Source organism: Rhinolophus sinicus, chromosome 15 (assembly GCF_057876585.1).
Source record: "Rhinolophus sinicus isolate RSI-liver-muscle chromosome 15, RSI-T2T, whole genome shotgun sequence".
NCBI lineage: Eukaryota > Metazoa > Chordata > Mammalia > Chiroptera > Rhinolophidae > Rhinolophus > Rhinolophus sinicus.
This window is the reverse complement of record NC_142515.1, coordinates 104,355,672-104,370,426: the sequence shown is the minus strand read 5'-3', so window position 1 is coordinate 104,370,426 and position 14,755 is coordinate 104,355,672. Positions and strand designations below refer to the sequence as shown.

The 14,755-nt window shown below is 37.0% G+C and overlaps 1 protein-coding gene across 2 annotated transcripts in view; it reads right to left on the bottom strand.

The window, feature by feature from the left end:
- Nucleotides 1–14,755, bottom strand: part of KIF13B (kinesin family member 13B) — a 170,617-nt gene that overhangs the window by 118,347 nt on the left and 37,515 nt on the right. For both annotated transcript variants that reach the window (XM_074338346.2, XM_074338347.2), the window contains exon 3: nucleotides 3,721–3,733. In XM_074338346.2, the coding sequence (XP_074194447.2) occupies nucleotides 3,721–3,733 (13 nt within the window). The remainder of the gene's footprint in view (nucleotides 1–3,720; nucleotides 3,734–14,755) is intronic.

Below are 14,755 nucleotides of genomic sequence, written 5' to 3'. Positions count from 1 at the left end.
AAATTTAACACACCCAAGTGTGATATTATATAACTTTAAGACTATAGAAGACTAATAAGAAAATGTTCACATATTAATGTATTAATGTAAATGTTATGTAAGTCTGGACCATGATCCCATGTTTGTACAAATATCTATATAGATAAAAAGTAGAAAGAATGTACATTGGAAATATTGATAGTGGTTAATGCCAGTTGGTGGAATATCACAGGTGATTTGTTTTGCTCTGTTACGGTTACTACTTTATACGTTTTGTGATCTTTTAAAAGTTATTTTCAGTTTTTGGATTTCATGTTTTATAATTTAGTCTCTCTAAGGATTTTAAGTGTAATTGGTTTTTTAATTAATTACAGCTTTTATTTCAAACTCTCCAACTTTTGGAGTTTGTTGCCTCACTTCCTGATGACAGTTTTCCTCTTGTGCCTTGCAACTGCGTCTGAATTGAGAGTTTGTGTTTTATGGTTTACGTGATTGCTTGTTATTTCCCTCTCCCTTTGGCTACCTTTACATGACTAGTTACGTTGCCACTCCCAGCTACTGAAGCCCAGATTTTGGTATTCCCAAAGCCCCAGTGTCTCTACTCCCTGCTATTTACACAAACATTAGTGCAATGTTGGTGGCCAAAATCTTTTTGTAAACCTTCATTCATGGTGGAACTGCACCCAAACTCAGTCTTCACATGGTGAGCTCCTTCAGCCCTCATCCATACATCAGGACCCCCTTTAATCTGCAAGAGTTACACTCCTAGTCCTCTTCAAGAACCCACCTCTGATTCCAAGGCACAGAAAATACGCTGCTTCAGCCCCAACTTGCTATTAGTCCCCAAAGTTACATATGTCATTTTCAAATATGATGACATGATTTTAACATTTTAAAATATTTCACCTGTCCCTGCTGTGAGTTTGGAGTTGGCAGGAGAATTTTGTGTGAACTTACAAGGCCATCCGGACCAGAGGTCTAAAGTTCACTTTTTTAACAAAAGAAATGAGATTAGGATGGTAAATTAAATATGCATGTCTATATCTTCCATCCCACCTGAAATTAACTCAAAATGATGGTGGGAGGGAGAGAAAGGGCCAAAAGGGGAAAGAAAGGGGGAAAGGAGAGCAAGTTTTGGAAACCAAAATTGCGTGCTTGTACCTAGATCAGAACTTGAGAATCCCTGAAAAACAGTTCCAACGAGACTGATGGGGATTGGGGTGGGGGCCACAGCAAGACCACAACCCTAACAGCGCGAAAGGAGATGGCTGCACGGAGCAGTTCTGGGAGTGGACCAGAACAAGGAAATAAACAAGAGAAGACCCTGGGGCAACCAACAGGATGACTGGTTAAAAACACCTTCAACGCTGGGTAGGATCAGAATACCCATACCTTGGTGCAAAACAGCAAGCAGGGGAGGCATGTGTCCCCTGGGATGGGCCAGGTGATGGAGAAGTTATGCCAGAAAGGCAAGCAGAAGCCCAGTGGCTGACAACACCCAAGAGGCAGGAGTGCTGAAGTCCGGAAGCTACCACCCAGCTGCCATACTAAGCTTCAACATTTGCCCAAAGCTACACATACATCTATCAGTAATGGTGGTGGCTCACTATGTTAGACATTCTCTAACAGGGTGAGGAGGAAAAGAAGAAGGAAGCTAGAAGGCAGTCCCAAAGGACTGTGTATCAACCTTTCGGGTAGGGCTGCTTTTCAAACTATATTCATCAGCCCTGGTGAGAATCATTTCATCAGGGTGAGATGAAATGAAATGTGAAGCTCAAATTAAGTTTCTTCTGTTCTAGCTTTCAACTCTCATCTCTGATAGTTTTATTTAATTCTGTTCTTAGTAAGGTGAAGCAGAAATCACCCCAATTCTTTCTTGGGAGCTGAGCTCTCACTTCAACCATCCCATCACCATGCATGTACACTTATCAAAGATGCGGCTTCTAAATGGCACTCCTCTCTCCATTATTATGGGTTTCTTTCCCCTCATCTTTGTCTTTTTAATTTAGGGATTTCTTAGACAACCGCATTTGTTTTATCTTTTTTTCTTTTTTTACACACTTTTATTTATTTAAGTGTGTTTTTCCAGGACCCATCAGTTCCAAGTCAAGTAGTTGTTTCAATCTAGTTGTGGAGGGTGCAGCTCACACTGGCCCATGCGGGGATCGAACCAGTGACCTCATTGTTAAGAGCACCGCGCTCTAACCAGCTGAGCTAACCAGCCACCCAACAACTGCATGTCTTATTCTCAATTCCAGTAGAGAAGCTATCATTAAACTAACTATCCCAATAGCTGATACTCCATGCTCAGCCACTGAGGTACAAAGGCCATTGAGGTACAAAGAAGTTAAGAACTTGGTGGCTAGCAGGAAGGGGAGCTGGGAGTTGAACCCAGCCTTTGAGCCAGGATTCTGCTCAGCAAGAGGCTTCCATCACTAGCCTAGATTAGCTCTCTCCCCCAATTACATGAAAGCCCCACAGCCTGGTACAAAGCTGAAAACTAATGAACACTTAGTCTTCATGATCCCCTTAAGTTTCAGCAATTTTATAAATTATTATAGGGATCTTCCAGCCAGAGATTTCCTAAAGCAGACAAGCCGTTTTCTTTCTAAATATTTTTCCTTAAAATTTTAAAATATAAAATTTTTTTCAAGTAACAGACAAGAAACACATTCATTGTAACAAAGTCAAATAACACAGTAGCATAAAGTAAAAAATAAAGGTCTCCCATTCACCAAGCATACCACTCATTAGAGGTAACCACTATATTAATAAAGTGGTATTATTGGTCCTTCCATAGTTTTTATGTCAACACATTTTCTCTAACCATTAAGATACAGGTGAATTACATAAAACATGAATAGTTTTTAAATAGTCATGTGATGTTTCCTCACATCTTTACTGTAATCTCCAGCCCCTGCTCCATCAAAAAATAAGAAAATAAAAATAATCCAGCACCTTTTCACAGAAAAGATGAGATAAAACTAATAAAATCAGTTTTACATATTTAAAGAAATGAGTGCCACATTAAACTATTTCTTTTAATCATTCAGGGTCCCAAACAGCCATGTCTAGAACATATTTTAGCAACAATAATAGAGAATGAAATTACAATTCAACCGCAGGCGCTAAGCAAAAACAAAACTCCAAGAATGTAGATAAAAATCTGAATTTCCTGGAAAGTTCCAAGTAACTTCAGAGAATGGTCATTTCAAAAATACAGCCCTGTGCCCACACTGGCACACCTATAAATTCCCTAAGAGATACAGGCACCAAAGCACCCCACTGAAGTTTCTTTAGAATCTGGGTTCAAATCGAAGATGGAAGCCTGGTCCCCTGAGGAAGCTGTGGGCCAGGGTAGGTTTCTATTGGCCCAAGAATGTGTCCCCAGCTGTCTCGGGAGCAACATGGATGCGCCTGCCTAGCACAGTTCTGACCACAGTTTGGAACAACCAGTTTCGAGCCAGTCCATGGTGAAAAGCAGAGCACAAAAGGAATCTGTGTTGTAGCTGCCAGGAAGGAGACTGGCCAGAATTGGTCAAAGTACAAATACAGTTTTTCCATAAACCTCCAGTCCCTCTTATGCCAATAAATGGCTTCGCATTTATGAACAGGCGGACAGCCTACATTACTTTTACAAAAATGATTGAGAGAAAATACTTTTGAGAAGAAACTTACCAGTACTTCAAAATATGCACATAAGATCTTTACAAGCATTGCATAATACACCAAATCTCTTACCTTTGGCTGGCTTCTGAGTTCCCCAAAGAAATGTTATCGTTGACATGAAAGAAAAGGGAGAGGGTTAAAAAATTTTCTTTAGTTTAGAAGGTTCTTTTTGAAGGGCAAAATTATAATAATCATGTAAATTTTTATTAATAATATGAAATATTAATTATGAAATCAAATAGCAATTTAAAATAAAGGATCAATTAATATCTATTAACTAGTAGGGGAGAGTGCTAATTGTAGAAAACTGACTCGTATCTCTCAGGTAGAAGAGAGATTACCTGAATACTGGATAATTTTTAAAGTCATCATATTTCTGCCTTATACATTTTGCTTATCCTTGTATATGTCTTATAAACATATATATTTTTTAATTCTTTACTTTTTATCATCTGATTTTGCTTCCAAGTAGTTTTTTCTGCTTTGATACAGCAGCCGCTTACTCTCTATCTATACAGGCCCGTCTACAAAAAAAAAAGAATTCTGTTCTGGCTAAGGAAAAAAAAGGTTAAATTAAAGAAACAACTAATTTTTTTGCCAGTGAGTTACTATTTACTGAATTACACACTTATTACTTTTTTTTTTATGCCTCCCCAGGTGCTTGTAACCTCCCTCCCTCCAAAACTGCCACTCGCTTACATCTCAGCGTACAGGAATATAACTCAATCCAATATAATTTTAAGATAGTTTCAAATTTAGAGAAAAGTTATAAGAAAAGTACAAAGAACTCCCATCACCCAAATTCACCAACTGTTAACATTGCCACGACTGCAATATCATTTCTCCCCCTCCCCCATATAAACATGTATATACATATAACATATATACACATATATTATTTCTTCCTTAACCATCTGAGAGTCAGTTGCAGACATGCTCCTTCTGCTCTGAACACTTCAGTGTATGTAATTTCTAAAAACAATGACAGTCACTTACATAACCTGAAATTTTAAGAATAAATGAAAGTACTTTGGAAACTAGAGTGAAACAGGAACAAATGACTGGAGCTTTAGGAACAATTGGTCTCTCTTCAGAGGATCAAATGGCAATTCAAACCTAAAACTTGAAAGAAAACTGTACATGGAAATGCTTCCTTCCAATTATCTGTACATGTTCCTGTCCCGTTGTCTCATAAAAGACAAACTTTAATTTTTTTTTTAAAAGATTTTCTTCTAAAATAAATTTAATACTTTATTTGTGTCAAATGATTTCAGATAAGAACACGGAAAGTCCAGCAAATGAGTGACATTTGTCTAACAGATTTTGGAGTAAGAGCTTATGTGGCTAACACATAAAAGAAAATAATTTCTTTGGAGTAAGAGATATGGAGAAGCTTCCCAACAAAAAGATTTGTGAGATACTGGTAGAGGTTACCGACATATGCTATCATCTTTTTATAGGACTTGATAAGCAAAGCAGGTTCTCATCAGTTGCAGACGGCTTAGTTATAAACCTAGCTGGAAGTCAGAACAAAGCCAGGATATATGAAATGCCCCCATTGGCCTTGGTACACTGCATGCCACTTCATTGAATTCTCACAATGACTTTGAAAGATGTTATTATTATTCCAGTTTTACAGATGAGAAATTTAAGGCTCAGAAAAGTTAAATGACCTGTTCAAAACACAATAATTAGCAGTGATCATTACTGAGATGCAAAACTAGGTCTTCTGACTCCCAAGTCCATGGTCTCTTCCTCTCCCACACTGGTCAGAACAGCCTCGTCAAGTTTCTTCTAGACTTAAGAATCTATTGAGTCATATGTTAACACTGCTCCTGCTAACAGAAACATTTCCCAATGTATTAATTTCCTCCATTCTAATTATTACCCAATGAAAGATTACCATTGGTGCTTATACCAGTGTAAGTTTATTTATTCATTATATATACAAAAACTCCAGACTGTCTTTTCTGAGAGAAAAATAAGATATTTAGTAAGATATTTCAATTTTAAATAAAATATTTTTATACAAAAATCAGCTTATCCTAAGAGACAACCAACAAGTTGTCAGTAATATACAACACATAGCAAAAGAATCCATGGGACTAACCTGAATTCAGAACATAAAAACAGAACCAAACTGGTAAGTTAATTACAGAGCTAAGTTTCCAGCTAGGGGTTCTGATGGCTACAGCAGTAAAGCTCAAATAACCTGGAGAGCCATTGGAAACCCAAAGATGTAATTACAGCTCTGCACAAAAATAAATAAGTAAATTAATTAATTAAACAAAACCTTTCAAAGTGTAGTTGCAATCCAATCCGGCAACACCTCACTTTATCCCAAAATCCCTTAATAAGAAACCTCAGCTATCCAGATCACAGTGGAGATTTAGGAAGCAAAGAAAACCATCCCTAACCAATCAAAAGAAACATCTCAAGTAAAAGCATGAAAGTCTTATTAGTTCGTCAGCTGAGTTGAATTACTTTCTGTTGCTGTTGTGGCTTAACTTCATTTTGAAATACTTTCAGGCTTACAAAATGTTCCAAAAAATAGTACAAGGAATTCCTGTGTACCCTTCACCCAGCTTCCCCAAGTGTTAACATCTCATAGAACCACAGTTACAAAAAAAAAAAAAAAAAAAAAAAAAAAAAGATCAAAACCAGGAAATTAACCAACCTAAGATTTATTAAATAATCTAGAGCCAATCTTACACAAATTTTTTGTCAATTGCCCCATCAATGTCCTTTTTCTGCTCCAGGATCACACACTGTATGTAGTTGCCATGTTTCCTCCAATCTGGGACAATTTGACTCTCATGACCTTGATATTTGATGAGTACTGGATAGTTATTTTGTAGAACGTCCCTGAATCTGGGTCTGGCTAATGCTTCCTCATGACTAAATTCAGGTTATACATTTTGGCAAACACAGCACAGAAGTAATGTGCCCTTGTCAGTGCATGACACCAAAAGGCACATAATGATGTCCACGTGATGGGAACTGATCACTTGGTTAAGGCTGAATCTGCTCATTTTCTCCACTGTGACAGTACTAGTTTTTTTGTGCAGGGAGACTTTGAGACTATGTAAATACCATCTCTCATCAGACTTTCACCCATGAATTTTAGCATCCATTGATTTGTCTTGTCTGCAACAATTAACTGTTTTCCCAAATGGTGATTGTCTAGGTATTGGAGATATTAACAGCCCAAGACAATCAACACAGACAGATGTGCTTTTTTAGGACGAGGATAGCATGGGAAACAACAAATGATGTGGTTGCATATTTCGGATAGAACTGTTATCTATGAATAACATACTCACTTCCTTATTTTTACTGACCTGATTTAGGGGCTAATGCTCACTTCTCATTTAAATAATAAATTACACCAGAAAACTAAGTAAAATTATATTCCCAACCTTTAGAATGTCACCATATGAAGAAGAAATTTAGTGATGATTTTACATGTTAATGATCTTTGGAAATTTTTATTAATACTTCTGACTATGACAAAAACAAAATCAATACTGGATCCAAAAACAAACCACAAAGTATTGTGTATGTGTAAAACCCGAAGCAAAGTCAGTAGAATGACAAGTTATAAATCAATTACTGCTGTCAACTACCAAAATCAAACATTATACCCAAATACCATCACCTCTTTTAATTTTAAAGATTTCAGTTTCTGAAACCTTCACAATTAGAAATATTTGGAATCTTTTTTAACATTTTAACAAGATCCTACTCCACCCTACTCTATAACGGATGTATACATCACAAAGAGCTTATTCTAATACGGCCAAACTACGTAATGATATTGCTGCTGTTTTGGACTTAGCTGGCAGTACCAGCAACCAAACAACAATCGGTGTGATGATCATTATTTTTGCTTTGTCACCCTTCCCCCAATGCGCTTAAGGAATAAAGCTGACCTGACTGAAAAATTAGACACTGACGAGATTCACAAAGGCAGCTTATCAATCTTTGCTTATCTAGCCAACTTTAAGAAGTACAAATATCACCAAAAGACCCATTCATTGTTTCCTCAACATTTGGAATACACCATTCAATCCCGAAGAATTTAAAAGTTGCATTGATAGAGAGGAGTATTTTGGAGAATAGCATTCAGGATGTAGAGGGGTTTGAAAACACTACCACTGAAAGAATAAATCAAAGACCCGGAACTACATGTACACTCATCCGTGCTCAATAAATGTTAGATATCACTGCTGTAATTTTGATTCATGATATGATGTTAACTTGGGCTTCAAGTCAGCTAGCGGGTTGAGCAAAACTGAAATTTCTGGCTCATTACTACAATTACTCCCTAAATCCATTGCTTAGCAAAGATTTCCTTAGCTTCCTTAAGTAGTAACTCAATTTCCAAACATTCTCCCACTAAATACTTCACTACTTACAAGGGTATAAACTGCTTAGTTAACTAACCGAAGATTGCTGTGTTTATCCCTTTCCTGAGGTACGGTTTACATCTTTCAAATGTCTCTTAAACCCATTTACTCTTTCATTCAGCAATATTTACTTATTTACTGAGTATCTATTATAAGTCAGATGGTAACCTTGATACTGGAGAAATTGTGCTGAACAAAGCAGACAAAAACCCTATTCCTCTAAGAGCATAAATTCTATTACAATAGAACGAACGAATGAACAAGTGAGTGAATGAATGAATGAGTGAATGAATGAATATGTAATATAATAAGTGCTATAAAAAAAATAAAGCAGGGAAGGGGGACATGGAGAAGCTGGGTTCCCATTCTAAACAGGGTAATCAGGAAAAGACTCATGGAATGGCATCTGCTCAGAAGCCTATGGGAAGTAAAGGAGTGAGCCACACGGGGAGGCAGCAGACACAGTGATGCCTATTTCTTCATCTTCCTCTAGATCTGTCTACCACATGGCTTCCTCACTGTGCTCTTGCAACTCCAGTCTCTTCTCCACTCACTCAGTATGGACCTAAACCACATACCTGACGAGGTCATAATTCCGGAGAGGTGGGAAGAGGTGATATTATGGACAGCCTTTCTTGTTTAAGGAGACTGAATTTTATCTTGTAGGGAATAAGAACCAATGAAGGGTTTTAGGCAGAACATGGCTTAGGAGTTAGGTAGATGTGGGTTCAAATCTAGATTCAATACATGTTCGTCCTCTTACCAGGTCCAAGTACTATTGTAAATGCATGCATGTGCTCTTCTCTTTAATCCTCACAACGACCCTAAAAAATAGACCCTATTATTCTCCTCATTTTATAAGTGAGGAAACTAAGGCTCAGAAAGACTAAGTAACTTGCTCAAGGTCAACGATACTAACTGGGGATTCAAACCAAGGTTGAAGCAATACTCTACTGAAGAGACAAAATCAAAACATGTAGGTCTTCAATACTACATGAGATCATCAATACCACATTTTCTTTCCAGGACCAAGTTGCTAAAGTCAATTACGTACCGTGGCTCTTCCTTCCTTGCATTAGTTTTTTATGTTTTTGTTGTGTCCTCCTTCCCTCCCTCATGAACTATGGTTTCCTGGATAGGCAAACAAGCGTGACGGAAATGTGTTCCAGTCCCCAAACCAACTAAGCGGTATTTGCGGAAGGGAAAGGGGCGAGACAGGTATCCAGGTAGAAGAGATTATCAAGCCTATCTAACAAACAAGCAAAATACATTTTAGTGCAACACAGAGGAGGGAGGGGGTGTGGGGCACAGGTACACAGCACATGGGAAATATCTTAAAGAAGAAAAAAAATAACCTACATCCTTTCATTATTTCATGTTCCAAGATACAACTGACTCTTAAAGAAACAATGCCTTCAGAGCTGATGGAATCCCATAACCAAGCTAAAGTGTTTTGAAGAAAGCAGCAGCAATCTCTGAATGTATTAGTTTGAAAGACAAGAGAAAAGCATTGGAAGCTTTTGAACATAAATTTAGACTCTTGGAAATAAAAGAGTAAATGAGGATATGAATTATTAAAATTAAAATTCAATTTGCATATAACATATAGGGGACCAGTACTGCATATAGGAGGTATACTTGCAGATTAGTTTTGTGCACTCACCTTCATACATACAAGTACGTGTGTGTCTGTAGATAACCAGATGAAATACCTAAGTATTCATCAGTATTCCCATGTCCCAGCAGTGTTAAAAGACGTGCCTAAGAAACTTGCTTGTATAAAACTGTTCAAATTGTTTTTGTAAGCATTCAACAAATTTAAGTCTGTACTTTTCATGTCTTTATTAACAATAGAAGCTACCTTTTGTTACTGTGTGTCAAATGCCCAGTGTAAGTTTAGGTCTAGTCCTTACGCCAACCCTGTATGGTAGGTCTTACATTTTCTCTTTTATAAAGTAATAAGCAGAGAATAGCACAGAGAGGTTAAATAATTTGTTCAGTAGCAAAGTTGAGATTCAAACCTAAGTTTCTGATTCTAAAAGTATTTCTACTGTCACATTCTGCTGTTTCTACTTTCACATTCTGCCTCTCCCTATACATACATGCAAATGATGCACGAGTACAAGTTAAAGACAGCTTTGCTTGTTTCAGGAAACTTGAGGAAGGATGCTTGTTTAAAATGACTTGATTTGGGGTTTGGGGGTTTTTTTGTTTGTTTTTGTCCCTTGCCTCCAAATAAAGTAGGCAGCATGAACCAGTGCGCTACAAACTAGGAAGGCCCAGCTGGGGAAGTACAGACAGCAGCCCAAAGCTGAAGCTGCGTGAGCTGCGGTGCTCACGTGAAATCTGGTTTGGGGGAAGGCTGCCCTTTCTCCAGCTCTTGCCCAACCTATGCAAACTCCCCCAAAAAAGACTTGGTCTTAAATGAAGCAAGAGGGCTAAGGAGTGAATACTTTATTCCTCATTCCTCGTGCTTCCATGTGGGAGAACTCCAAGTAACACTCCTGAGGTGTCTAAGGCCTTCACTCTGCCTCTTGAGGAAAGGAAGGGTGAATTAACAAACTAGTGGCGTTCAAGAGAAGGAACTGGACTCTGCTCCCCCATATTCCACAGGGAGCGTGCAGCTGTCCAGCGGGCCTGTGCCTGGCTAAGGCTTTAATTCAGGGGGGAGGGACCAGGAAGCTCACTTGGCCACCCGCCCTTACAGCCATTTTCTCCAACAGCTCTATCAGGAACCAAGGTGAAACGAGATGCAGGAAAACAGTAGTAAAGAGATGGGGCTCTGGAATCAAATTGCTGATTCTGAATCCTGGCTCCACCACTTACTATGTGACCTTGGGCAACTAACTGCTCTCCTCGTCCCAGTTTCCCTTATCTGTAAAATATGGACAAGAGGAGAACCTATTTCATAGGGTTGCTCTGAAGATGAGAACAGTGCCTGGCACATAATAAGCACCAGGTGTTAGTGTTTTCACTTTTGATCTGGATGCTTCCTCTCTTGGACTTCCTGGTCCCCGTGACGACCTCCGTTCAGAATTGGGGTAGGGGAAAAAGAGAGTTTTGTGTATGGGCTTCCTAAAATCCCAACAGAGAGAAAGAATCTCTTTCAAAAGTCAGATGAGCTAAATGCCTTTGACTTTGGTGACAAGATGATGCAAATGTCTTATTTTACTCTTTGGTGAACTGGTTTGGAGGAAACTCCAGAATAAGGGCTGGTATCTAGAGGACACAAGGCAGTCAGGTGTCTAGTTTAAAATCTCCCCAGGCATAGTCACATGGTTTTCTTCCAGGGCAGAGGGCTGTTGGACAACATTCCCACACACCCCCAGATGGTGCTTTATACTCTGCTGTGGTAACTGGATCTGTCACTGACTAATTACAAATGTTAAAGTTTGGTGGCTTTTCCCAATCGCACCTCTCTTTTATGGGGATCAGCTGATTCCCCCATGAACTTCTTAAATCCATTTCCTATCTCAAACACCTATTCCGTCTTGGGACAGTATGATCGTGCTAATTAGATGGGGTAAAAAAAGTGAAGCAACTAACAAAAATTAATGTAAGACCCAGTCTTATTTTAGTGTAATATAAGACCGGGTCTTAATATAATACGATATAATATGTCAGGTGATATATTAATTTTTGCTCCAAAAGACGCATTAGAGCTGATGGTCCTGCTAGGTCTTATTTTCGTGGAAACACGGTAACGTATTATTACATCATAGCAACTGCTTGCAGGTACATTTGAGTCGACTACCTCCAAACCAGCTCCTTCATCTTGATATCTCAGCACCTAAATTTAGCCCAGCGCCTGCCAAACTGCAGGCATTCAATGAATGTTTATTGAAATGAGAGACTAGGAGTTAGGTTAACCATGGCTACATCCTGTCTAAAGCAAAATCTTCCCTTATAAGCCTCTCCTTAAATCTCCAGACACCACTTTTCCTATGTGTATCTTTGTCAATATTGTGTCCTTCCCGCATTGCTACACATTAGACTCTAAACTACCCGTTTCCTTAAGAAACCATGATCTGAAAATTAAAAAGAGATGGAGAATGTTAATAATTCTTCACTGAATTCCAGATAAAAGTTATATAAGAGCAGGTCTAGAACACAACCAGAAGACGGAAGGCTCTGAAACAGAGATTGTTGGAGGAAATTAATAGAATAATCTAGCTAAGAATTTGAGACAAAGAAAAATTAAGAAGGAGCTAAAGGCAGAATGAAAAATAAACAAAACTGCAGGAAACATAAAAAGCTATTCAAGTGATTTGTGGTCCAAATATAAAGCAAACAAAAATGTGGTACAATCTGATGCAACTGGTAGAGCTTAAGAAAAGAATTTATTTAAAGTTTATGCCAGAACACATTCCATCAAAGAGCGCATGGGTTGTGATAATGAACCAAGAGAAGGACCAGCAATCCTGACACACTATTTGGTCTTGCACTGAAATAAATGAGGATGGATGATGGGTGAATGGATGTGTGGGCAAGCAGGCAGACAGATCGGTGGATGAATGATACATACATATATACATGTAATATAATGTCAACCTATGAATAAAGCAAGTGGGTTGTGAAAGGGGAAGGGTGGGGTCCTGATCTTGATAAAGAAAGAGTGAACAGATGTTTAAAGTTGATTTACTATGTTAAGTAAAAACATCACAGAAATGACCAACAGAAATAAAAATAATATAAAAATCAAACAGTAGGAGAAGAAGCTGTATAGATAAGCTATATAATCTTCTTCAGGAAGTCAATGAATATACATCTAAGATTAATAAATCAAGGTATGCGCACATTAATCTTGAAGCTTTTTTGCTCAGATACCCCCAAAAAACCTTGTTGACGCCTTATTCATTTTTAAGTTGTCATATAAAATTTTTCAAAAATGAGTTCAAATAGCTGAAAAGGATATAATTTCTGAAATGTTGTATTTTAAAATAAAATTTCTTTTAATATACCTATTGGTGTCCAAGTACTATAAATGTTTGTAAATTTGGGTACTGATATTTTATTATTGATATTGTCAGCTATTTTTGTAAATGAAAAAAAAAACTCTTCTTCAATAGTCAGCAATTTTATATCTTCCCTTTTTCCCCACAAACTCGTATTTCCATTCCACTTTCCACAAAATATTTTATCCTAACGTAAAGTTTTTTGTTAACTACTCTATCACTCTTTTCTGCAAAAATATCTACATAAATTAAGATTTTCAATTTCTGTGGTTATTTTTCTTCTGCATTGAACTATCAATATAATTACTAGTAGCACATGATTGATCAGAACAAAACAATTATATCACACACTTTGATAAACATAAGAAGTAAAAACTGTATTGACCTTTAATGAAATGAATCCATGGGACGACTATGACTTACTACTACAATGAGACAGCATTGAGTATTAATTCCATTCCTATTTCCTTTTGTAGAGAAGTGCTAAAAACCTCGCTCAAACATATAAGCGGATGGGACTGGAAGGAGGTTTGCTTGCTAGAGCAACATCACTCAAATCTTTGCACAACTGTCATGGTACCTCCCCGCAGCCCCTCCAAAATCACATAGTGATCTAACATCAAATATTATTTCTAATGATCTAGAAGCTGATGAATCAATTAGGTCTCCTGAAAGCAAAGAATTGGAAACTGACTTGCAAAAGGAGTTGTGACCCAGGTTACAGTGTACTCATTTTCTCAGCTTCTTGGACAGATGGCAAAGACTTAATCATAATTTATCAAGCTAAATTATGATTATTATCAAGCTAATTTATCAAGCAAGCTAAACACTTGCTATTGTTTCACTTAGTGGAACTTTGCTTAACCTCTGAAACCCAGAAAGGGTTGAGAAAAATCAAATCTTGTTAACTTTATTATACCTTTGACAAAATAGTATTATTTGAGAAAATGATTTCATCTTATGACATGCTTTAAATATATTTTCCTCCAAATACTGAAGCTGCATATTTAGCTAATTAAATATATGGAAAGACTTACCCTAATAATCTAACTAGAATGTGGCTTTATATCAAAATTTTATCTTACGTATCTTATCAAATCTTCTCTTACTATAACAAAGCTGGGTAAATCAAACAAATTTTCCGTAAAATAACCTGACCTCATTTTAAAATCTCAATAAAAGTTTTAACACTCATTTCAAGAAGAACAGAATATATTTTATAAGCTAGATAATAATCAAGTAGGAATTTAAATTATCTACATCTAGTAATTTTAAATGGATAAAAGACAAAATAGATCAATATGCTGTTCCTCATTGATTTGTAATAATAAAAGTTAATGTGCAACTAAAACCAGAAGCTATTTACAAAACAAAGAGTATGATAAAGACATAGTTCTCCTGTAACTTGTGTATCAAATTCTGGTATACTGAGTTTTTAAAAATAACTAACCAAGAATAAGAGAGAAGTCCATTAACTTTAAGCAGATTAGACTTTTCCGAGTACAGTATGTATTTCATGAAAGAGAAGAGTACACAGAACTGTAAACCACTCTAGCAGTTGGCATAAAGTGCTTTTTGTTAACGGGTGGTAGAAGATATTAATTATTTTATAGTTTAAAATGAGATGAGGATTGACTGTAATTGAAATAAATACTTCATGATATGATTTAATAAAAATACCTTTTAACTACCTTATTGAATAAGGTATATCAAAAACCTGAGTGAAATAGCATAAAAATTTTA